Source organism: Ascidiella aspersa, chromosome 6, assembly GCF_963924565.1.
Source record: "Ascidiella aspersa chromosome 6, kaAscAspe10.2, whole genome shotgun sequence".
Classification (NCBI taxonomy): domain Eukaryota; kingdom Metazoa; phylum Chordata; class Ascidiacea; order Phlebobranchia; family Ascidiidae; genus Ascidiella; species Ascidiella aspersa.
Window position 1 is genome coordinate 10,814,183 of NC_139452.1, and position 23,907 is coordinate 10,838,089.

The 23,907-nt window shown below is 40.8% G+C and overlaps 1 protein-coding gene and 1 non-coding gene across 2 annotated transcripts in view; one reads left to right on the plus strand and one right to left on the minus strand.

Moving 5' to 3' along the window:
• LOC146139686 (uncharacterized) overlaps positions 1-21,786 on the plus strand; it is a 33,588-nt gene extending 11,802 nt beyond the window's left edge. Inside the window, exons 12-24 of the mRNA XM_083392513.1 lie at positions 6,935-7,082; positions 7,637-7,757; positions 8,291-8,545; positions 9,416-9,577; positions 9,984-10,106; positions 10,660-11,455; positions 12,522-12,797; positions 13,603-13,787; positions 16,062-16,141; positions 16,551-16,675; positions 17,335-17,495; positions 18,888-19,148; positions 20,266-21,786. Of these exons, the coding sequence (XP_083248639.1) occupies positions 6,935-7,082; positions 7,637-7,757; positions 8,291-8,545; positions 9,416-9,577; positions 9,984-10,106; positions 10,660-11,455; positions 12,522-12,797; positions 13,603-13,787; positions 16,062-16,141; positions 16,551-16,675; positions 17,335-17,495; positions 18,888-19,148; positions 20,266-20,818 (3,246 nt within the window). The 3' untranslated portion in view covers positions 20,819-21,786. The remainder of the gene's footprint in view (positions 1-6,934; positions 7,083-7,636; positions 7,758-8,290; positions 8,546-9,415; positions 9,578-9,983; positions 10,107-10,659; positions 11,456-12,521; positions 12,798-13,602; positions 13,788-16,061; positions 16,142-16,550; positions 16,676-17,334; positions 17,496-18,887; positions 19,149-20,265) is intronic.
• Trnad-guc (transfer RNA aspartic acid (anticodon GUC)) lies at positions 15,347-15,418 on the minus strand. The gene has a single exon. It is a non-coding gene; the product is annotated as a tRNA-Asp (tRNA).
• Positions 21,787-23,907: the final 2,121 nt, after the last annotated feature.

Sequence of the window (23,907 nt, forward strand, 5' to 3'; positions counted from 1 at the left end):
GTAGCGACCAGCTAGCGCAAAATCGGTATGCTAAGATTGTTGGTTGGTTGACTCACTGAGTTAGCACTCGCGCGACTAAGAGAGATGTAGTAGCGTGAGCCAGGGAATCTTTCCAGGGCTGCGGAGCCGGTTAAAAATAATCCGACTCCGACGACTCCGGCCAAATGTGCGATTTCGTCGAGTCCAGAGTCCTTTTAAACTCTACAGCCTGTATTCCGCTAATTTACGTTATTAACTACATAGGGGTGTTATATAATCCATCTAAGCACAATACATGATTGGAAATATCCACTATGTGCTATTTTACATTAACAATTTACACTGGCCGCCGCAATATCAGTTTCAAAAATTGCTATTGCGTACGTCTGGCTTGGGACTCGGATAGTTTTACGTGGTCTTACTCGAGTCCCGAGTTTGACTCCATGAAAAACAAACCGACTCCCACTCCCCAGCCCTCGTCTATTGACACCGCGGCTGTAAAAGTATTTACTTCATGAGACAAACACACGACTGCCGCTCCACCGTGGTTTTAAACACGGTTTATGTTTGCTTCAAACGTTATTCGGTAAAATGAAATTAAGAAAACGTCCATAATGTTGATTTTCACATCACTGAGCGACTTTTTGAAGAAACTTAAGTTTTGGTTCTTATTTCACTTTTGAGGTCCAATTGGCCTCCACCACATCTTGTGGTTAACAAAAAAAAACACACATGCTAATGGGTTGCGCACTTTTCCCGTTGTAGCGTTTTTTACAACTTATGTTTACGCTACATGTAACAGAAGGAATATATTACCAACATTAATATATAACCCTCCTTAACCGAAGCCATAACCCTTTATATCGCTGGTAATCGAACTTTCACCAGCTCTCTGGGTCCCTCCGTCGGTCACACGAAAGGTTTAACCCTGGCCGCTGTACGGCGCACTTTCGCTCTGACCTAAATAAAGCAACACGGCTCTCCGCGCACGTCTGTCGGTGCCAATAGGCCGACATCTCTGCTTTCTCGCCGCACAATGACGAAGGTGTCCGGTTACATCGCTTCTCTGTATCCAATCACGCCTCATAATGTGCGGGTGTCCTCGAGATATTGCTGGGTGACGGGACTGGGTGACTTGCTCGCTCTTTTGTGGTTTTCGGCGCCGCCTTTTGCAAGTTGCCTGTCATTTTAGCGAAAGATAGACCTCGCAGGCGGCATGTGAATTTTCTTAGCATTGCAGATAGGATTGTGAGATAGGCCTTGTTACAGTACAGTGAAATCGACCATTTACTGTTTCAAATTTGAACAGTATTTCGCAATCGCGCTTGCGTCGTTTGCAGCGAAGATACAATTCGTTCAGTCAAATTAGACTTTAAGTATACGATTTTATAGCTTTCGGGCAGTCAGCGTGAACATTAAATGTATTTCTTAAGGTAGTAAACCTTTGAAGCGGTGAGCGCTATATTGCATAGCAATGTTACTTTTCATGTTTCTAATCGCGAATTTCGTCGAGTCGACTCGTATTCCATTTTACCATCATGTGATTAGGTGATACGTAAACTCTCATCTGAACAAACAGTGCGAACTAAACCAGCCTACTTCAACCACTGCACAGGTTTTGAAGGCAGCAGTGCGCAAATCTATTTGGAGAAACTGTTCTTTAGTTTAGAATATTCTGTCGTGATCAATTCAGTTATTTTATAAGATGTTGATTGTAATGAGAATTATATTTCGCCAAAAATGCATCTTCGTTTTTTTTTAAATTCATATAAAATAATCGACCTTGATTACGAAAGATACGTCTAAAAATATTTGCTTTATTTTGAAGACATTATTGCCATTTGTTTGCAAGGGTGAAGAGATATTTTTAGTTTAGCAACAACGACAACTTATCAGTGCTTGTTTAAAAAACGTCTACTGTCTTTCTCCCTAGTTTTTGCCGCTCAATTACACTTGCACTTCGACAAGGAAAAGAATAACAAAGGCTTGAAAGAGAGGATAAAACAGCTATAGTGATAGCATCGCGAAGCCAATGTTTAATTTTTAAGCTCCCTTGGCAGCAAGACCACGCGAGGCTCTGCGGTTTACGCTGTTGGGTTATTAATGATCCCGCGCCTCGTTTCTATTGCAACCGGTCCAGGCGATGTTTGCCTTATTACCCCCAACCTAGCTGTGTACACACAACGCGTGGCCTTCGCTGTGCCTTTGCGATAAAAGGCCCCGTTGAACAAACGGTCCAGTGCGAGACTCTATACTATAGTGGGGTAGTCAATGGTAGCTGTCGCACTGTGTGTTTGACTTACTCACTGAAGTTCGGTATCGAAGTTAAATGTTTGGCTATGTTAAATGCCGCGTTTAGCTTAAAAGCTGTAAGCCCGGTTTTAAGTCTTAAGTCGGACCTGCTTAAAAATCTCCAGTGCGACAAGAAAGTTGGTAATTTATCCTTGGTCTCAGGAGAGGTAGTGTTAAAGTTCATTTGTATGTAAGATCAATAGACTTGAGGAAAATTCGAGCTTTTTAAAATAATGAGTTGGTTATGCTTTTGTCAATCTGTGGCTAACGCAATCCCAGTTAGAACTAAGTAGTGGCCCTCCATAGGGTAAAAGGTCAGCAAATTACTGTATTTTACTTTAAGTTTTAAAAATGTTTTGGTAGCAAGTCAATTTTAACTTTGAAAAGGTTAAAAAAAATATTTTGAAGTTAAAAGTTTGCTAGGGTGAGTCAAGTGATAAGTGACATAGTTACGAGTTACTTCATATTTTTGTCTTTGCGTATTGCTTATTTACTTACAACAAACAAAACTTTACGCTTGCATCCTTATTCCTTGTGTTTTCGCGAATCTGATGGCACAATGTCACGCTCGGGTTTGGACAAATAAATTATTCTGCTGCATAATTCGCCAAATTGGCAATATCGCTTATCATTAGTATTCTAAACTAAATAGTGGTAAACTTGAGTGTTTTTATTGGTTGTAATTCCTATTTTGCTTACCACCTCCGTGAAACTAAATTCTGAAGAGATCCTCGTTTATTTAGAATTTTCTTTTGTTAGAAACAAACGAGTCTGGTTGCACATCAATGATAAAGATTAAACTAAGTACAGAACTTAGTAAACTTAAAATCTGTTTTTGGATGTTATGATTTGATAAATATTAGATCCTTGGTAATTATGTATATTGATAAAGTGTACTCAAAGTTTGTGGTATTCCACTTTTTGCGAATCCGTCAACTCTAAATCGCATTTAAAAAAAATTAAAAGCTTCAATTCTACTTCGAAACCTATATCGTAAAGGTCACAATAATACAGTCGTTCAAGTTTGATGCGTCCCGCCAGCCCCGCCTTGCGATATAAACCAAAAGCTCATTACGATCGTTCGCCGTGTATGACGCACGTGACGTCATAGCAGCGTACCGCGAACGGCCTTGACGACAGATTTCTTGCGTGCTGTTGAGTTGGTGTAGGTGCGTCGAGGCCAGGTGCCGACGCAGATGTTTCAGTCGACAAGGGTATGTTAACAGCTAATAAATTGGAAGGCGTTCTTTCGTCGTACAAAGTTGCGTTTTTTTGACGTGAGTTTTTGACGGAGTTTTTATTGGCAGTAAAACTAAGTTTGGTGAACGTGCCTTTGGCTACAAGTAGTTGTGCGATGTAAAATTTGTATTGCGACTATTTTTTTTTTCTAAAATTAATTGCGTTTTTGTTCAATAGGGAACTCACTGCGATTTTGAATCAAATATACCGATAGTATTAATAGCAAAAAAGCAATTTTTACGAGATTTTTGTTTTGGGAAATTTTTTTGTTTTAGCATTTAGTAACCCGTAGTAAATTTTCCGTTTTACGTTTTAGCACGAATCAATAACAAGTTCTCCAGTCTATTGATATAGCGTTTTGTAATGCTCTAATTTACTCAGCACTTCACGCTCACGCACCCAGAGTAGTGAGTTTAAGAGGTACATATTACGCGTTTTTGGTAAAGAGTATTCGACAAAGCCGAAAATGTGTAATTAACGTGCATATTGGTCATAGTTCCCTAAACAAAATTATCGTTCAATGCGTTTGTTAACGCCCTTATTACGCCCAATGTCAAGAGTCGCAACATATTTAATAAAATTTTCCCGTGCCAATCGCTAAATATTTCTTTGCTTTGTTTACTACTCGTTACCCTCTCTGAAAGCAGTTGTCATGATTGGATGGCACTTGGGCCAATTTGTTGTTCTTGTAGCTATTGGCGATCCTCTCAGGGCCACTTTGCAAACCGATTATTGTTTGAGGTGTGAGGTTCCATGAATCGTAACGCAGGTGAAATGGGTTGAATTTTAGGCGTATTGTGTTGTCAGTTCAGTGCGACATTGTTATTCGACTAAACGTTGTCCATATGTCCGTCAGGCGACTATCCGTGCAGATTGCAGCAGAATTTGTAAATACTATACGCAATTTTACAAAGGATTATATGATTTGGCGATTATTTAGAAGCAGAAGTTACAAAATGTCTTTCAGCGCCAGTAACTATTATTTTTAGAAAAATCTCTCCAGATTAACCTAAAAACAACAGACCCGGATCCAAATCAACGTTCTTTAATTTTTGGTTAAAAATTAATTTCCTAAACTGCCCACCAAACTTTAATAGGGCGCGGTTATATTGATTTAAACAACCGCTGGTTTTGAAAGTGATAAATTGTTAACGCTCTGTCTTTAATTGAAACACTCAAGTCCCCCAGGGTGTAAATAATCACGGAAAGGCTCACACCGTTGATTGTTACTCGCTCGCTAATGGACTTGTCTTGTTTCCACTTGACATTCAGCCGCGGATTGTAGTAAATAGTTATAACTCTGGCGCTCGCCGGGTTTGGTTTTTGTTGGTTGACCCGAGAGAGCTGTGTGTGCGAGATAAGGTCTAACATTTTGAGTGGTGGTATTTGAAGACGTTGGCATTTGAAGGTAATAGACGGTTGCCCTAACCAGGGATTTGCGTCTGGTTTCGTATTTGATTTTCACACAATTGATTAATTTGCAATTGTGGTCCCGAAAAAGTGACCCCCGTCGTCGTGTCCTCTCCTGAACGGTGTCCAGGTCACGTAGGCCCAATATTTTTAGTTTCACGTGTTAAGCATTCGTGGAAATGCCTTTTTCAACCGCTTTCTTGCAAACACTCAAGTTACCAAATCATTTAAACATATTCTACTATATTAGGAGTTAGTAATATTTTTTTTCTATTTTTTCGTGCTGTTGGTAGAAAATCGGCGTTCGAAAATGTACATTGTGTTGTTGTGCTTATTTTCAAGTTTGGTTACTTTTTGACTCGAGATTATACTAAATGTGTAGAAAACACACGAAATGCCGTTTTTGGTTGAGCGATTCTCTTCATTTGTATCATGGTCTTTTTTACACCTGGTCGTTTCCCAACTGAATAAAATTTTGCTATTATTTTCGCCTTTTGCTAACCCCGAAACCGCATTGTTGGCGCCATCCCCTCGTTTCTGGCGTCCTCGGCCTGGCGAACTTCAATCGCGATATTAAACCGAGATAGACTCGACCGCACAATGGGCCACAAGGTCCGTGTTTTGAAAGCCAGCCTCTGTAGTGAAAGGCACTTGCCCCGTTGGCCGCTTTGCAATGCGAGTGCGGGCGAACTCCAGGGGCTAAAGTAGCGCCGCATATTGTTTTATAAGAGTGTTTTGGATATCCACGAGGGCCTTTCTATTGGAGCTTTTGTTTTGTTTTGATTTCAAAAGCTTGAGGATCGGCCATCGCCCGCCCAGTCTAGATTTTATTGAGATTTTTTAGTTCAGGAAGTTTAGCGTTACAAGTTGTTGCCAGGCAGTGCAGCCTTGGCTGTTGTTTAAATGAACTATTAATTTAAAGATCTATTTTTAATTAAAAAAAAACTTCCGGGTAACAGCAGTCGTATGTTTACATAGCAACCGCATTTGTTATATTATATTGTAGACAAAGTCCGCCTAGCAGCTAGTATTATGTTATTTTTCAGGTGCTAAATCATTGGCGTTTTGTTAGCGTTTTAAGTATTGCCGTTTTTTATACTCGACCTCTCGCTAATAAGGTATTTATATTCTTTTTAATGAACCATTTTAATTTACTTTATTTAAAATAGTCACTGTTTACTTTGTTCCTTAAATGTGGTTACAGTAATCAAACACTGATTATTAGACAGTATTACACATTATATCATCCATGATTTAATACCTATTTTTAAAAAAGTATTAGAAGAGTATAAATTCCGTATTAAATTTTAGGTTTTTGTTAAAGAGTCTTTCGGCCTTTGCTCATCATTAAATATTTTTTTCATCAGGCATTTTTTGAACTCGTAAAGGGGGCAAACCAAGTCAGAACGCACTAACCTTTATTTCCAATCGCAATAAATGCAAAACTGGCCTTAAAACCCGTCTAAGATTATAGCATCTGCTTGTGAACGCCCTGTAAACTACTTGGGGTTCTTATTTGAGAATCCAAAGGCAAACCCATTAACAGCCCAGAGAAATATTGTAAACCTAAATGCGTGGAAGATGAAGTTGGTAAACTGACCACCACTTTTCTATGAATACGTTAAGTAAGGCCTCCACCCTTTTGTGCAGCCAAATACCTTAACACTTGTGTTAAAAAAAATTAGGTCTCGCTTGAAGGCTCATAACACTGGAACAATAGCGCCTTGTCGTTAAATGCTAGAGATAACTAAATTAGCACGTAACTCGTAACACGTTGGCTTGCTCTAATAGAAAACGTCAAAGTTAAAATAGTTACCTTTTCGTCACCGAAATTGTTTTTACGCTTCAGTTTCGGGCGTTTTGCATATCGCGTATTATCTAATTCTAAACCAACCTTAAGACTAAATCACTAAACCACAGGGTGACACAACTACCTTCTAGCAATTGCAGCCCACAGAAAACATTCAGCAAATCAATTCAACCCACAAACCGCCCTTGTTCTTTCGGCTTGCAGATAGGAGGCGGCTCCGACACCAGCCAGCTGCGATCGAGTTACGTGAACGAATGGCTTCACCAGCACCGCATCTCGCCTCAGCAAGAACCACAAGACAACGGCGCTGATCAAGCCGGCCAAGGGGAAGCCCCGCGCTCTGAAGACGAAGGTAAGAAAAAAAGTCGCACGTGGTCGTGTATTTGGAAGTTTCTTTTTCTACCTTTCTTGTCTCGTTTTATTGTGGTAATTTTGGCGGGTCTGTGATGTACACCGGGTCTGGTTTATCAGCACATCACCTCATACTTTGGGCAAAATGTATCGCGATCCGATCCGATTCCGAATGACGTCATTACTGTGGGGACATCCCTAAGTTACTTGTGATTCTTTGAGACGATAATATTTTGTAGCTGGGATCCGTTAAAATTTATAACGAAAAATGCATAGCTTTGTACCGGTTTTCCATGTAGTTATACAAAACTTTTAGACATTGCAAGAGTTTTCAATTTTTCAACAAAGTAAGCTGTATATATAATTATATATATATATAATAGTTGGAAAATAACAAGCTTTTTGCAATTGGATGCGGTACTAGACTAGTGGTGTAGGTGTAAACAGCCAGCTAATTGGGATCGCTTATTGTTCATTATAACATAGGTGAATTCTACGCGTAGTGTTGCAATTTACGACTATGCGTTGTATAAGCTTTCAACTTGTCTTCTTCAGACAAGATGAGCCGTTCCGGTTCTGAAGGTCAGAGAATCCGAAGATCGCTGCCCGCAATCCCGCCCAGCGCCGTTAAGGCTGCTCAGAACTACGTCAAGCACTTACAAGAGGAGGCCGAGAGGTGAGATAATCGGTCATAAAAGAGTTATTTGATGCAGTGCAGATGGGGGTAGGGTACTGAGAATTATAATGTTTTTAATAGTTTAGCTTTAAAGCCTACCAGTTTAACCGAGTATTTAATGGCTTATGTTTGCTCGATTTGGCGGCTTTCAAGTCTCTAATGGTTGCGTGATGTGTCGTGTCATTTCATTTCGTTTTCATGCACGCATTCGCTATTTTTGGGGTCAAGAAAACCGCAGATATTTTCCGACGAAAAGTAAACTAAAATGGTGACCGTGGCTTCCTGCTGTCGCCAATGAGTTGCGCTAAATCATGTCACTCTTGATTTTACGCCTTTTTCTCAAATTTACGATTTCCAATTCAGCATTGCTTTAAAGATTGTCAGAAAATTACTTATTTGTTTTAAAATTACAGGTCGGCGAGGTCATCGAAAATTCGTTGTGCTATCTCTTTACTTTAACAACCTTTAGTATTCTCGTTCGTTTTTTCACGTTACCCAAAACTACAGGGCTTGTAAAACTATCTACCCTTAAGATCTGCGTCGCCATCCAGCGACCGGGAAGGAAGACACGTCGCCCACAAGCGGCACTCCATCGACGTGACGTCACACTATGACGTCAACCCGAACGTCGACAAGGTTTCCGGCTCTTCGAACCCTCAACGACACAGCTTCACCAAAACGGAAAAGCGCTCGGTAGGCAGCCAGGACGTCATACACGAAGAAGACTCTAAAGTGACGTCACTTTCGGACAAGCGCGTGCCAAACGGGAACACAAAACACAGCAGCAGGTAAAAAGTCCTAGGAGAGAACGAAAAAAAGCAACTTTTTTTCTTTTCTTGCTAGCAGAACCTAGTAGAATGAATGTTCGCAAACTTGAGTCGGGAATATACTATGCAGTGGTCCGCAATACGTTCCATGTGGTTCCTAGTCTAGTTTAATTTCACACAAATTCAATTATCAAAAATTATACAAAACAATCGCTAACTTTGATTCAACATATTATTGTCCAACTCAAAGGGTCTCGTTTAAGCGGTTAAAAAACTTTTTTTCAAAACGCATTAAAAACTTTTCAAAGCTCTGTTGTAGATAAAGCCTTAAGCTGTGATTCATAGCTTTAGTTGAAACTCTCGAATTTGTAAGGAAAACTCCTCTTATTATAATGAATATACTAATTCTGAAGCCTATCAATAGATAAAAATCGCGGAGTTTAACTGGTATCTGCCAAAAACGTCGGTTAAAAACTTGTTTTTACAGACTATAGCGATATTTGTCTACGGCAGGTGTTTTGAACCTTTTTGGTAAGTTTTACCCTCTTAACAAAGACGAATATCAGATTTACCCCCAATATATAAAGTGATGCTCATTTAATAAAAAACGTAAGTAACAAATTACATCAGTTATATTCAGTGCGACGGCTGCCCATTCTTCTTGGCATAGAGTTTTTCAATGTCCGATAAAGTAGTAGGTAATGTACAACGAATATCAGATTCAAGTCGGTTTCGTGCTTTTGATTTGATAGTAATAAAGGAATGCAGAGAAGCCGCTTCGCATAGGTTAGTTGAAGAAACGGAACCAGTATATTCAGAGCTTGAATACCTAAGGGCTGGTCTATGGTTTCCAATAAAAGCCTGCAACAAAACCTTTTGTCCTCTGCATAGATCCGCTTCGCCCACTAGTGACAAGGAGCAGCCACGTCGCTCCACAACTACAAAGCAAAAGTCTACGAAACGTCAAAACAGCCAGGCCGAGAAAACAGTCCTAACGTCATCGTACAAGCTCCGCTCCTCGGCGGCTGTGAACGGAACGAAGAACAGTAGCAGGTATTTAAACCGTGTTTGGCATTGCTTGGTTTTGGGCCTAGTGGTTTGAACTGAATGGCGAATTGCTTTGTGTTTGTTGATCGGCTAATGAGAGGATTTCCTATGATTTGGATACGTTGATTGTCAAAATTGTGCATTTATTTAAATTCCTCAGCCAACCCCTTAAAAACCTTTTACAAATTTTAAGTTCTCGGCTGGAAAACGTTCAACTTAAATATTTTAATTTCTAAACAATGTGTTAACAGAAATAACCTTTTTCACATACGAATTAATTTTTATTTTGCTTTTTTACCATACTGTAGTAAATGTTATTGCTTATCATTTTGTACTTTTTGGGAAGATTTATAGCACGATGTCAAAAGTTGACTTTTATTTTGCTAATAGGACCTTCATAAATTAATTTCAGATCAAGTTCGCCCTCAAGTGACAGCGATAGTCGCACATCTAAACGGGAAATAACCCGCAACGAAAAAAGAAAACATGATGAAACAGTAGACGTGACTAAAGATAAATCTACCAATCTACCGAGGTAAGATCATTTTGATTTTACTTTCTACATTGCTTAAGGCAGCGCTACTTTAGGTTGGCTGTGCATTACAAATGTTGAAATAACGGGCAGACAGTTCATGTTGAATCTCTGAATGCTATTTTGCACTTCATACTATCCTGGAGTTGATTTTATGCAACTTGCAAACCAAAAATTTACACTAAATTTGTTTTTTAGCCACCCACCTGTTTGTTGACCCTAAAAATGTGCCTCCGTAAGTTCAAAAAATGAGAAAGCCGAATTTTTTTAAGAACCTGTATTGTGCGTTAGAAAATATGAAATAATGTTTTACAACCTTATTGAACATACAAAGCCAAAAATGTCGAGTAGATCGACACCATCTTGATTAAGACGTTTCGATACGAACTTGTACATTAACTGAAGATAATAGAAGCTAGTATCGAAATGTCTTAATCGAGGTGGTGTCGATATACTCATTTTTGGCTTTGCAATTTGACATTTTTGGCTTTGCAATTTGTTATCAAGATTATTGAACTCAATTGCCATAATGAAGTACCTCTCTTATTTGAATTAGAACCTCGTCTTCTGCGATCGATACGCACCATACCAAGGCGCACGTCACCGCCCCAACAAACGGTGACGTCACGCACGCGCACCGCGACCTCCTGACGTCATCTGAGCGACGCCGACGTCATCACCGCAAGACCGGCACCCAATCGGACTACGACTCGCCCTCGCGCGGAATGACGTCACACTCTCTCGACGTCAGAAACGCGTCGTCATCGTCGCTCGGCAAGGAACGACGTCACGATAAAAGTTCGGACGGCAAACGAGTGGCGTCATCACTGAACCTGTCCAAATCGCGATCGAACGGCGTGGAGCCGCCTCTGGTCCAAATGACGCGTCCGGTTTCCGGCGGCGGCAAGGGAGTAAAGGACTCGTCCGGGAACAGCCGACCGGCCCGCTCGCGGCGCCCTCTATCGGCCAAATCGTCGGAAACCCCCCTGAAAAAGCTCCCCGCAAAATCCTCCGGCACTCCCTCAACATCCTCGTCTTCCTCTTCCTCCAAATCCCGCGACTCTTCCTTGGAACGTGTCCGACCGCGCGCGCTTATCCGCTCCAGCAGCTTCACCAAGGAGCGCCCCAGCGGCGTCGTGCCCCCGTCCCAGGTCCCCGACGCCACCCAGGGGGAAGCACCGGCACCCCCGCGTCTCCTGCGGTCGGACAGCTTCACTAAAGAGAAGCCGAGCACAGCTCACGGCAAGATCCCCAAGATTTCTTCCCAATCGAGCAGAGAAGACTCTTTGTCGTCCTCTAACGACGAAAAGACGGAAGATGACGCCACGCCGAGGCAGATCAGTCGATCTCAGGTAAATAAAACTTTTCTTTTTGGGAAAGGTTTAATCCAAACTCTTTCGTGTTTTGTTTATATTTTTTTGTAAGGTAACACGTATTTTTCTCTTGGTGAGTTGCTCTGCTTTGATTGTAGCTTACAATCATGACAAAGCATGTCAATCAAGTGTGAAACAAATTTTAAATCATTAGCAGCATACATCTTGCATATCCAGCCTTTAAACGCACCATCTAACTAGAAACACTGTATTGTAGGCCTGTATTAAATACCAATAAAACGTTATAATTTATCGCGTCATTTTTTGTCATTTTCTTTACAAAATTTGAAAACAAGAGTTTATGTTCTTTATGTTTTGGCCTTGATATTTTACACAAATTACTAACGGTAAATTTCTATCCGGTACTACATGCTTCATCACTTAAAAAATAACGCAAATCTAAGATATACTGGCTATGTCAATGCGATTATATTATGGCATTGGATGAATAGATGTGGCTAAAAGTGGTCACCCTTAGTCGGTTTAATCAGTATTGGTAGTTTTATCACCCAATATCGTGCGATGTAAATTAACCAGTATCCGAGATTGAGCGGAATCTCGTATTATCGGACACGTCTATGCAGAAAAAAACGTAGCTTTCGTATGACAAAATAGAATTAATGACTGTTCCAACATTATTAGTAGATATCACTTCTTTGTAATCTTCACAGCATTTCTTATCTAACCTAGCGACACCGCACCCTGTGCATAAACGCAGTACTCTGTTTTAATAGTACACCGGAAGCCAAGGCGTACTCCCCGAATTTGTCGATCAATGATGCAAGCAGGGCTGGCCCAAAAAAATTGCCTGTGGTGAGGTTCGAACTCACGACCTTCGACCATACTGGGACCGTCGCTCTACCAACTGAGCTACACAACCTAAGAGAGTTATTAAACACATATGTGTGTTTGTCTTTCATACTCTGTTTTAATTAAGGCATTTACAACTTCCTTACACACCGAAGAATTCCAAGAGCGACTTATCCGCACAATTTTCTAAACCCGACATATAACTCTCCTAACCTTAACCCCGCTTCCCGCGCAGCAAGTACCTTCGCTGGCCGACTCCACTTCACGTTTTGACGACTCTAGCGTCCTGGGGCTGACCGACGGCGAGGTGGGTGACAAGTGGAACCGCACCAGCCCCCGTTCTGTACTGGGCGAGCGCCTGAAGCGCCAGGCCTCGGCCACCACCGGCCCCTCTTCCCGGCCCGTCGCCCCGGCCCCCAAGGGCGGCCGAAAGTCCCCGACCCTGTCCAGGGCGGCGTCCGCTCGGAAGCCTGCGGTTTCTGCCGGATCGAGAGGTTTGCGAACCTCGGAGGTTAGTTGAGTTCTTTGTTTGAATGGCCATCGCGTTACCCAATTACACGTGTCGGTTGTTTGTCAAAATGTTGGCGATTCTGCCTTGATTATGGACGATATTTTTATTGTAGTTAAGCCCAATCGGGTATAGTGTAAGTCCAAGTGTATAAAATAATTAAATCATTGTCCAGATTTGTGTTATTCTATCCTTTTTAGCCAAAACATATTCCCTGACAGTGTTAAACATTTTGTTGTACCGTTTGTCATTTCTGGAATGCCAAGCCTATACCACCTGGAATCGGATACCGGCCCTGGTTAAATTAAAAGCTTGTGTTCCATTTCTTAATACAATGACACAATCTCAGTACCGTGATTCTTAACCGTAAAAAGTGTAATTATGTTAGAAATGTCAAAAATTGTATTATGTTAAAGAGGTGCAATTTCATTGATTTTTATTTATCTTAGGTTGTTAGAAATACAGAAAAGGTTAGAGACTTCCTCTTTCCTGCTAATAAAACAGATCAACCAGAACGTTTAATGAGCTCTGTGCAGTCAATGTTAGACAAGACAAGGCGCAAAATCGCGAAATAATTTGGATCGTGTGGAAAAGGTGGCATATTTGGCAATATTATAATCTGTTCTTATTACTGGCCATGAAAATGCAACTCACTTGCAAGCAAACAAAAAAATTGTACGACAGCCAAACGGCCACGCTTAACCAGACCTTTACTGACCCTGATGTACTCTAATTGCATTTAAACAAAAATTCCTCGCTTGGTTAACACCGCTTTAAACCATTCTAAACCGGTTTATACGTTTTCCAGTCGACCGCCGTATCTCAAATGAGCGACGTTGAGCCTAACCGGACCACCAGCGCCACGACGGGTCGCCGTTTCCTGGACAAAAAATCGCGTGCTGCGTCCACTTCGGACTGTGAGGCGGCCGGACTTCGACTGACCAGGACGACCCTGTTGCGACAAAACAAGGCCAAAGACGCCGAGAAGAACAGGTGCTTTAAGCGTGTCTTGTGTTTAAACTTTAAACCAGGGATGCGGAGTCAGACTCGGGACTCGACAGAGTCGGTTTGTTTTGCTTGAGTCGCACTCGGAACTCGAGTAAGTTCATGATAAACTACCATAGAGTCCGACATGCGCATGCACAGTTCCAAATTTAAAACTAATATTGCCTCCAACTGTAAATCGTAAGAATGTAATAGCAAATGGTGTTATATTTTCTAACCTTGTATTGTGAGTCAATGGATATTATGACACCCTTATGCGAGGATTGTTGAAAATCCACCTTAATTGAGTTACGTAAATTGTGAAATACATGCTCTAAAGTCGGAGCCAGATTCGGGGCTCGACGAAATTGTACATTTAGCCGGAGTCAGACTCGGGACTCAGTAGTCGGACTCGAGTCTATTTTATTGGAAGTCGGACTCGGGAGTTGAACTCGGGTTGTTTTTCACCGACTCCCAATCCCTGGTTTAAACCATGGGCAGGAAGGTCTGTTTAGCCCTGTGGCTTCTAAAGTGGGGTCTGTTCATCACATGAAGGCACAGGTACAAATGGTGCATGTTGACGTTAATACATGCGTTTTCGAAAAGAAAAACAGTTACAAAAAGTAGAACACTGGTGGTAAAAATACGAAAAAAACACTCACCGAATACTTGTGGCTTTAGTGAAACTTCACCGCGTGTTACAATTTAATTATTTAATATTTACTTTAATTTCTAGGTGAACTATAAAGAATTACGGAAACGTCGTTAACAGTAATAACTCAGTTATGTGTAATAAAACGAATTCTTTGGTTGCAATGCATATGTTGTAAAAAAACGCACGACCGAGTAAGATTTCTATTAATAAACATTTTTGTACAACATAGGTATGCGGCGTTTCGCCTTAATATACCAGCACCTTTAAACCTTGGTCGCTTGAAATGCTTTATAGAACATACTTAAAGGAATAACATGCAACGAAGAGCGATAATGAATGAATATCATCAAGATGTAATAATAAAACCAACGACATAACAAAGCTAAATACGCAGTAATATCCACGACAAAATAAGATCGAAATCGTCTGAATAAGACGTAAACCTGTCGAAATAATTAAGTCCTAAATTTATCCGAATATTGGATTTATGTTAAGTTGGAATCAAATTAAAAACGTGATGTTCAGAACAAAATGCGAATACTAACGACAAAAAAACACTTTGAAAAAAATATGTGTGTAAATTAAAAAAATAAGTAAAAAAAAAAAGATAAATGGGCGCTGGTCTAGAATCCTACCACAGTTCTAAAATCAACGCACAAAATTTGAGTTAGGTTGCGGGTTAGCGTTTGGGTGTGGGTGGGTCAAGTATTATTATATTCTTTATTTAATAATAATACTTGACCCACCTTTACCCAAACGCTAACCCGCAACCTAACCCAAATAATGCGCGTTGTGGTAGGATTCTAGACCAGCGCCGATAAATGACTTAAAAACTCATTGAACGTGTCAGTTTAGAAAGATTCAACCAGACAATCAACATAAATCCATTGACAAATAAAAATGGAAAAAGGTGCTCCCCGTCGGGGAATCGAACCCCGGTCTCCCGCGTGACAGGCGGGGATACTCACCACTATACTAACGAGGACGAGAGAAAAGCTCGCGAAATACGCTTATGAACGCGCGCTCTGTTTCTCTTTGTGCGACGCGTAGTTGTAAAATCTGTCTGGCTATACCAGACGGCAGACTCGTATTGCATGTTTCACGCACAGTAATGCAGGTGCAGCCAAACAAATGCGCCGCTTATTTGATCGATATTTTATTATCACAACAAAATAATAATATTTACATACTGTAGGTTGAAAGTATCTAAATTATAAATTAGTGGTTCTCACACTGTTGTCCGCGAATAGTCAGGTTGTACTCCTTAATCCAACTCAAAATAGGGAAATTAAATAAAGCGAGGCAAGTTCACCCATTGAACATAGTTTGCTGTGACACTTTTATTATATTTTGTTCTCAAGTTGTATCTGTCTGGAATCTAGATGTAGTGACGATTTTAGTTTTATTTTAGTTTGATTGCAAAGAACTGCCAATCATTTAAAAAATTATAAGGTGCCCACAACACAACATTGGTAACGGGTTCACCGATTTTTTTTTTCAAGTTTGATACATAGAACAGTTATGTACCACACATGTTTATAAACATTTATATTCTTTTTAACTTGTTTCATGTAATTATTATTTCACCCTTTTTAGTTAATGTTTAACAACCATATTTTTTTATCCAGGACGATCAAAAGGTCAGAATCTACGAACAGTGTAACCAGCACTGCGTCAAGTTTCCAAAGTCCAGTCGTCAAAAAGAAAAGTAAGTTGCTCTTCCAAACTTTACTTCATGTTACACATCCAAAAAAAACCACCTGAATGTTAATAAGTTCCGAAACAAACCTATTTAAAACAAAATACACCTTTTTCTTAATGAGTGAGTGCTATTATTGGTTGTTGTCATTTCTACTGATTTTTTTTTAATTAAAAAGTCACTATAAGTTGCCAAATTGTTTGTTCTAAAATTAATTAGAGTGTTTTTGTTTGTTTATCAATTTATTTTCCTTTCCAAAATGAAAGTAAGATTTTATCATCGTTAATTGTCATGCAGGCTATGCAGGACATAAACTTATTTATACATGATAGTCGATTCACTTGGCATGTCACTCTTTGCCTCTGTTTACATTTTCACGTTTGTGACGTAATACTTATTGCGTTAATTGTTACGTCAGCGAGTCGCAGCAGCCTCGAGCGACTTGCCGAGCTCTCGCGCCCTCCAGCGAGAAGAATGGCGTCGCGGAACAGCGAAACTGAAAATTCGGACGTCGAAATAAACAACAGAAAAAACAAAAAGAAGGTAAACAGAAAGTCTATAAAGCTTTTATAAATTCAGTCACAGCTTTCTTAAAAAATGCCACTAGTGTTATTTAGTTATTTCACATTATGTTAATTTTGACCACTATAGTCTTTTAATAGGCTGTTCACAACGTTGTCCCCTGCTGCTGTTAAACATTTTTCGTTTGGTTGAAAAGCGCCTCCCATAAATTTCATTTTTGGATGATTTAATACTGATTTTTGTTTTAACCTAATCACAGTGTCTGTGGAAATATCTTGAACGATTTTTTAACCTGAACAACTAATTTGACTTACAACTTCACTTGAACATCTGTTCTTTTAAATGACTTCTTTACAAAGTAGTCGTCAACCACTGGGCAGCAACTGCTATTTTTTCAAGTGGTAAATTGTCGCTGACAAAACAAACTTACAAAAGGGCGAAACAAAAATTTGTTAAAGAGGATCAATTTCAATGTTAGAAACACTTTTGTGTCGACCTCGAGATCAAGTTTCCATTAATGACGAGACGTGGTTATTTATTCTCTCTATGCGGAAACGAAATTCCCACCCTGGCCACTGTTAAAGTTAAGGCTTTATAATACTATAAGAAGACCTTAAAGCCCCTAGCATTGAGAAACACCGTCCAGAGTAGTGTTTCACAAATATTAAAATTATACACAGACTTCTTTCTCGCCCGCTTCCCGCTCGCGTCGCGTGTCGCGTGCCGCAAGCACCACCGGCGTTTCCATGTCAACCGACACGGACGAGAGCTTTCTCCAGACGCAGCGATCCGGAACCAGCCTTGGAACGAAGATCGTTCGAAAGAGTCAAGCCGAAAAACAGTGAGTTCGAAATCAATATGCGTTTCGTGATGGGATGTCCTGTTTTGACTAAATGCCGATTTTCTTGAACTTAAAACACCTTAACTCTCAGCTTTCTACTGCCTAAAATTGCCTGCAGAGCCCGGCTCTTACTATGACGTTTCTCTAATACCGTTTAAAAAATATTACACATACAATATAAAAAGGAAAAAAAGTAGTTCTTTAAAAATTAAAAAAATGTATTCTAAGCCACTTGTTTATGCGTTTATTAAATCTGCATGTTCCAGCATTTGTGCTCTTCACATTGTTGTTTATGAAAAAGGAAATGAAAGTAGTTGTTTAATTATGAAAACCTTACAAAGTAAATTGAAATAATGAGAGAAAACATTTTTTGATGTTTTTGTATAACTTTGGGTCGTCATATACCTGCAATATTTTTCGACATTTTTTGTGTATAACAATGCATTCCCGAAATATTTTACTTTCGGATCTCGCGTTTTAACTTTGCTACTATACACGATTTTTTTTGTATAATACTGTGCAGCATGAAAGTTCACTGTCTGGCAATTAGCCCTTCATACTAAACAACACAGTTTCTTTACCTATGTGGGTTTTCAAGCCCAAAACAATAATTAGGGCCACAGTCTTTGGACGATATATTGTGGTGCGAGGCACCCCTGTCACTATTATCAAGGTTTGGTGACAGATGTTTATAATTTGTTGATAGCCGTGTTTATCCAATTCTAGGAAATCAGTTTTTAACAACAAATTGTATTACAATGATAAAAAATCTTTCTTACACCACCGACCACATGCTTCATCAGGTCAAAGTAGAAAGCCAAATGTTGGCGCTCAGTTTTCAAATAAACTTCGCATATTATTACTATTATTTTTCTTATGAGACAAGAAACTCAGAATAAAAACATATTGGCGATAAAAAGACAATATTTTATTTAATATTTTTTTATGATTTTAAAGTCTCTCTCGGACAACCTGTCTCCACAAGGGAGCAGGTGCCATAGTGGCGCGTGGCTCTGCGGTTCTGGGTATAAAGGTGTAAAAGGCCTTCTAAACGTCGTTTTTTTCATTACACTTACGCAACAAAATACGAAACGCGCACATAATAGTAAGCAACTCAACAAATCACTGTCAACACGAGTTTCAAACAGGAGAGTTACAGGGTTGTTTGTTCGGAAATTAAAAGTTTTGCAGAGATCCAAGATATGATTTCTTTCCAATAGCTTTCAATAAGTTGACAATTGTAAAACAAAATATGCCATAAAGTTTTAGGGCTGCTAAATCGTATGTTATTCACGCAGCAACAGCGGCACAAAAAGCACCTATCAAGAAAGCGACAGGTTGGGCTAAAGGCCAGGCCACTTAATTTTATGACGCCATATTTTATTCGCGCAGCAACAGCGGAAACAGCAGCACGCGGCTTCACCGCTCGTCCAGTCTCGACCGACAGACCTACCGCCAGCGGCGCTGGTGCGCCTCGGGCAAACGCCGAGTCGATCGCTCGTCGGGCGCCTTCTCTGATACCTTGTCAACCTCGGAATCGGAGTTAGACAGCTGCTGTGACAGCAACAACAACAACCTCGACCGGCAGCACCTTCACAGCAGCGATTTGACCACAAGCTACAGTGAGCTCAGCACTACGACCACAGTGAACAGGTCAGCAGCTGCCCAATTCAGCGTAGAAGATCGCCTGCTGTTGCTCGCGATTTGCTTTGGAGCGCTGCTGAACGCGACCCTCTTCGTGTTCTTGCTTCGCCGCTTTTACACGATAATAAACGAGGGGTGGGAATAGGCGGTTAAGCGGGGTCGTTTGTGGCTTTTGTTTTTTTGCGGCCGAGACTTGCTTATTGAACCTCGGTTTAAACGTAACGTTGTTAACAAATGCTTAGTTACTCACTTCGATGCCAAGTTGATGGTTACCTAAATAGGCTAACAATACACTATTAAAATGTTTGCTTTGCTTTACATCATTACGTAGTGGCCAAACACCAAACGCTTAGGTTATTTCCCATAGGTATATTATCTTTTTGCTCCGTATAAAACTTAAATTTAAAAAACAATATATATTACCTTGTTTGGCTGAAGCTAAACCGGAACTTCGTCAAATTAGAAAATCGTCAGGTAAGTTTGTTTGTTCCGCATAGATGGTAAACAGAACTGTCATCAATATGATCAAGAATTTTTGGCAAGACTCATGCTTATACTTAAGCTAATTGTACTGAATATAACGCGACAGTAACACATTTTAATCGGTTTGTATTATGCTACCAAAGAGTAGATCTCCATTTTAGTTTATCGTATTTTATTTAAAGTTCGTACAAAAACTAATCGCGAAATATGTTCTCATCAAAATCACACCCACAATATCCTTCCAAAACCTTCTCTATTCTTGCAGCTATAAGTAGAAGTTAAGCAGCTCTGGTGGTCAAATTTTGCTCAGAAACTATACTTTCACTTTTTAACACCAATGTTGTTAAACGGTTGGCCTGGACCCGGCGGGGCCTGATGGGAAAAAAAGTAAAAATAGTCAACTTAGAAGCACAAAACGTGTAGTGGGTATGTTAAAACCCATACAAAAAGTACGCATCACTCTGAACGTTTCGAATATCTCTTTGTTCGTTTATAACCTTACGAAATGCTAACTACTTTTATATAGGCAATGATATTCTTACTACTTCCTTCCCCAACACGCGCGAGGCGACCCCGCGAAAAAACCACTCTGTACTCAAGCGCTAATTTTTACCGTCAAGGTCACTTAATCTTTTCCGTCAAGGTCACCTCCCGACGGCGAGATGAGTGACGAGATCGCGCGCGCCAGCCACAACCTGGCGCGCGACCTTCGCCTGCTCGCGGCGCTGGGTGCGGATGACGTCACTTCGGCCGCCGCCCGGACCGACGACACTCTGACGTCATCCAGTACGCTGACATCATCGCTGGCCCCGCCGAGCGACCTCGACAGCCTCGAGTCGCAGCAGCGCGGCGGTTTGACGGTCGATTCCCCACCGTCGGTGCGCAAATGCGATAAACGGAAGACGTGGGACTCTGGCGGCGTGGCGGCCCTGGATGGCCTTATGCTGTCCAACGTCTGCGCGCTCTCGGCTCGTCTCTGCGCCGTCGCTGACAGCCTGACGGGCAAGCTGGCCATTCTGCATGGCGGTTCGGCGCCTTACGACCTGTCCAAGTCGCAAGTGCCGCTGCTGCAGCAGACCGGCAGCCAGGAGATGGCAACCATCGTCAACAACCTGCGGCACGTTGAGATGCAGATGCTGCGCGCTGACGAGATAGTCGATCCCAGTCGCAACCTTAAGGAGCTGCTGCGCAACTAGCAGCTGGTACAGTTCGTGCCGCAATTCTTGGCCTCGCGTACCTCTAAGCGAAGGTTTTGTCCGCTCGATGTTCTCAAGTGGAAATCTCAGGCGCCGCGATGCGCTGAAAGAGTATTGCTTATGCATGCTATTTTTCGCCTCTTCGAAATACGCAATTGTAGCGCTGAATTTGTTCCGCGCTTTTCAAGCCGCGCACTGTGACGACCTGCTACTTCATCTGGCAGTATTTTCGCCTGACATCACTGTTTTCCGGACGTTCTACGATTCTTTTTCGACGTGGTCCTTTGTTTTAATCTTTAATATCTTGAAGCGTTCGATATTGTCTTTGCGATTTGCTTCGAAAATAGAAAGTCCGTCGCCCAGCAGGGACATCTATTTCCGTTTGACTTTTTTTAATTGTTAGCATTCGATATTGCTCAAAAGACGTTCTACCACAAAAAAGAAAGAACTTGATGGTAAACATTTGTGTCACGTCACCATCCAAGACTCTATCTCATTGAATGTTGTTCCCAAAGAGTACTGCAGCATTTTTGTCATTTTACGCCTGTTTTTGTACAAGACACAAAAAAGGTTCTGTAATTTCGAGCACTGTGTTCTTCAAACAAGTAGCCTTTTACAGTATTTTGCAGAAGTCACATATTTGAATTCTATGCCTTCAATTTTGTCACATTGCTTCTTTTCTTACGAAAATATTTCAACGCCTTGTTTAAGGTGATGTTATAGTGCCTTGCTGTGTGATAAAATACTCAAGTGCCTGTTGCCTGCACTAATCAAATGTTATCTTGTATATCCTAATATGCATGTTCGCAGGATAACAACTTATACGTATTGTAAGTTAGATGCCCTTTATGTATAGTTACAGTATTTTATCGAAAAAAGTGCCTAAACGCACGCTTGCGGTACGATTTAATTTGTTGTGTTTCTGCAATCTTCAAATTCACAGTTCACGATTGCTTACAATATATATATATGGTCTGTCGTTGTTTTGCAGAGTTTTAATATACGGAATACAATCTAAACTTATTTACACTACAGCGTTTGCGCAGCCCAAAGGTGCACAATTTCGAATGAAATTTAGTATCTGGTCATTTGCCATCCAGTCATAAGGTGGTTCTAAAAGTTTTAGTTTTACAGTGTTGTGTTTTTTACTTTCCTTTAGGGCAGGGGTCGGCAACCTACGGCCCGCGGGCCGGATCCGGCCCGCCAGTGAAAATCATCCGGCCCGCGACCTCTTTTTTTAAACTAGACACAAGGCCATGTACCATATTTTTAACTTTTTCAACCATAGGAAAATGCAAAAAATTTTCGCGCTTCGCGCAATTCGTCTTGTTTCACTTTTAACTACACATTTTCCTTTTGAAGGAGTCTTCTAAGACCAAATGGCAGTGCGCATGAAAACTATCTAAGTGGAAACTAATCGTAGCATGGAACTCTCTAAAATGAAAGTTTCTCCAACTTAATCTTTTCTCCGATGAATTCCGTCTTTCATGATAAAATTACACCAAAAGGTATCAAAAATGTGTCTAATTTAACCTTTGTGTGTGCGCAATGCGTCACGCCTTCCAAATTGAAAGGCAATTTAAACCAATCAAACTTTTTTCGCGCGTTAAGTTTTTAGTATAAAATATATATTTTTATTCAAATTGCATAAAACATTTAGGTCCGACCCCGATTTAGAATGATTAAAAACCACACGTTTTTATAACAAAATTTTTGTGAAAATTTATTACGGCCCGCCAAGAACTTGCTGAGGTTGGTGTGGCCCGCGACTGGCAAAAGGTTGCCGACCCCTGCTTTAGGGTTGTCTGATACACACCTCGGGAGGCTGTGTTAGGGTGATGACTATGTTTATTGGGACTTGTTAGGTCCCTATGACTCCTTATATCCGATTGTTATCAGAAGGTTACTACATCGACCCAACACTACTTTATTTATTAGCATAAAAGAGCGGCACCTCGTAATAGGCCAGACTCGACTGACGACAAGTTTTTAACGCGAAAGCCCACCTGAGGGAGAGTTATAGAAACAGGAGAGAGAAAAGGCACCGACTAATTCTGCATAACGAGGAATAGAAAAAGACACGCAAATCCGTTTACATCACAGCGATAATATTCTTAATTGTTAGAATACGTAACAACAGGCGCATGGAAGTCCCCGCAATGCAGCAAACATTAAAAAACGCATATAGGGCCATTTTATTTGCAATGCAATGCAGTGCAAAAGGCAGCCGCGCCGACCTAAAATAAGGTCATTGTTGTTGGCAAACTGTATTGGAAAGAGCAAGTCGGGTCAGCGCAAAAGAAGAATCACGAAAAACATTGGCCAGGATGGTGCACGGTGTCATTTATCGTCCTGGGGTCGGTTCTGGCTCCGGTTGTGGACCTGCTGGTGGTTCGAAACCTGGGGTCGGATCTGAGTTGAGTTCTTGTACGATAGTTGTTACTGTTGACGTTGTTGTGGTTGTTGATGCTTCCGTGGCAGCCGTCGTTGTTTGTAAGTCAACTACAAAGAACATTAGACTGGCATTGTTAAAATCGCTTTCTGTCGGTTGAGTCACAAAACGCCTTAAAATGGTTTAAACTTTTTTTCGTAAAAATAAAACAAACTGAAGCAGCGTGTGTGGGGTAGTTGAAAATTCTGACTCTCGTTTTAAGTTGACTCGAAGGTTGCGTGCGTATACTCGATTTGCCAACCACAATGCTTCTAGTGATTATTAATTGTATTATCTGATAAGCGAACACCCAGTTGAAACTATAGAAGGCGGACAAGTTAGCATATAGCAGATGCTACTTACAATATCAAAGTTGCGAACATCAAGACGTTAAACATAGAAGAAGTTCGTTTTACAAGCGGAAAGCGGTCTTAAATAGCTACAGACAATCAAACTGCTGACCGCCGAGATAATCGCAAAACAGGCCATTTAGTATTTAACACTTGGGTGTGAATTAGCGATTGCTTCGCACAGAACAATTCTCTGACATAAGCTAATACAGCGTAAATTGCACCGTAAACACAATAGCTCTTAGTCGGCAAATAATCATGTACCCTACACGTGCACAGTGTGCACACAAGTTAACCTCGAACTAAAT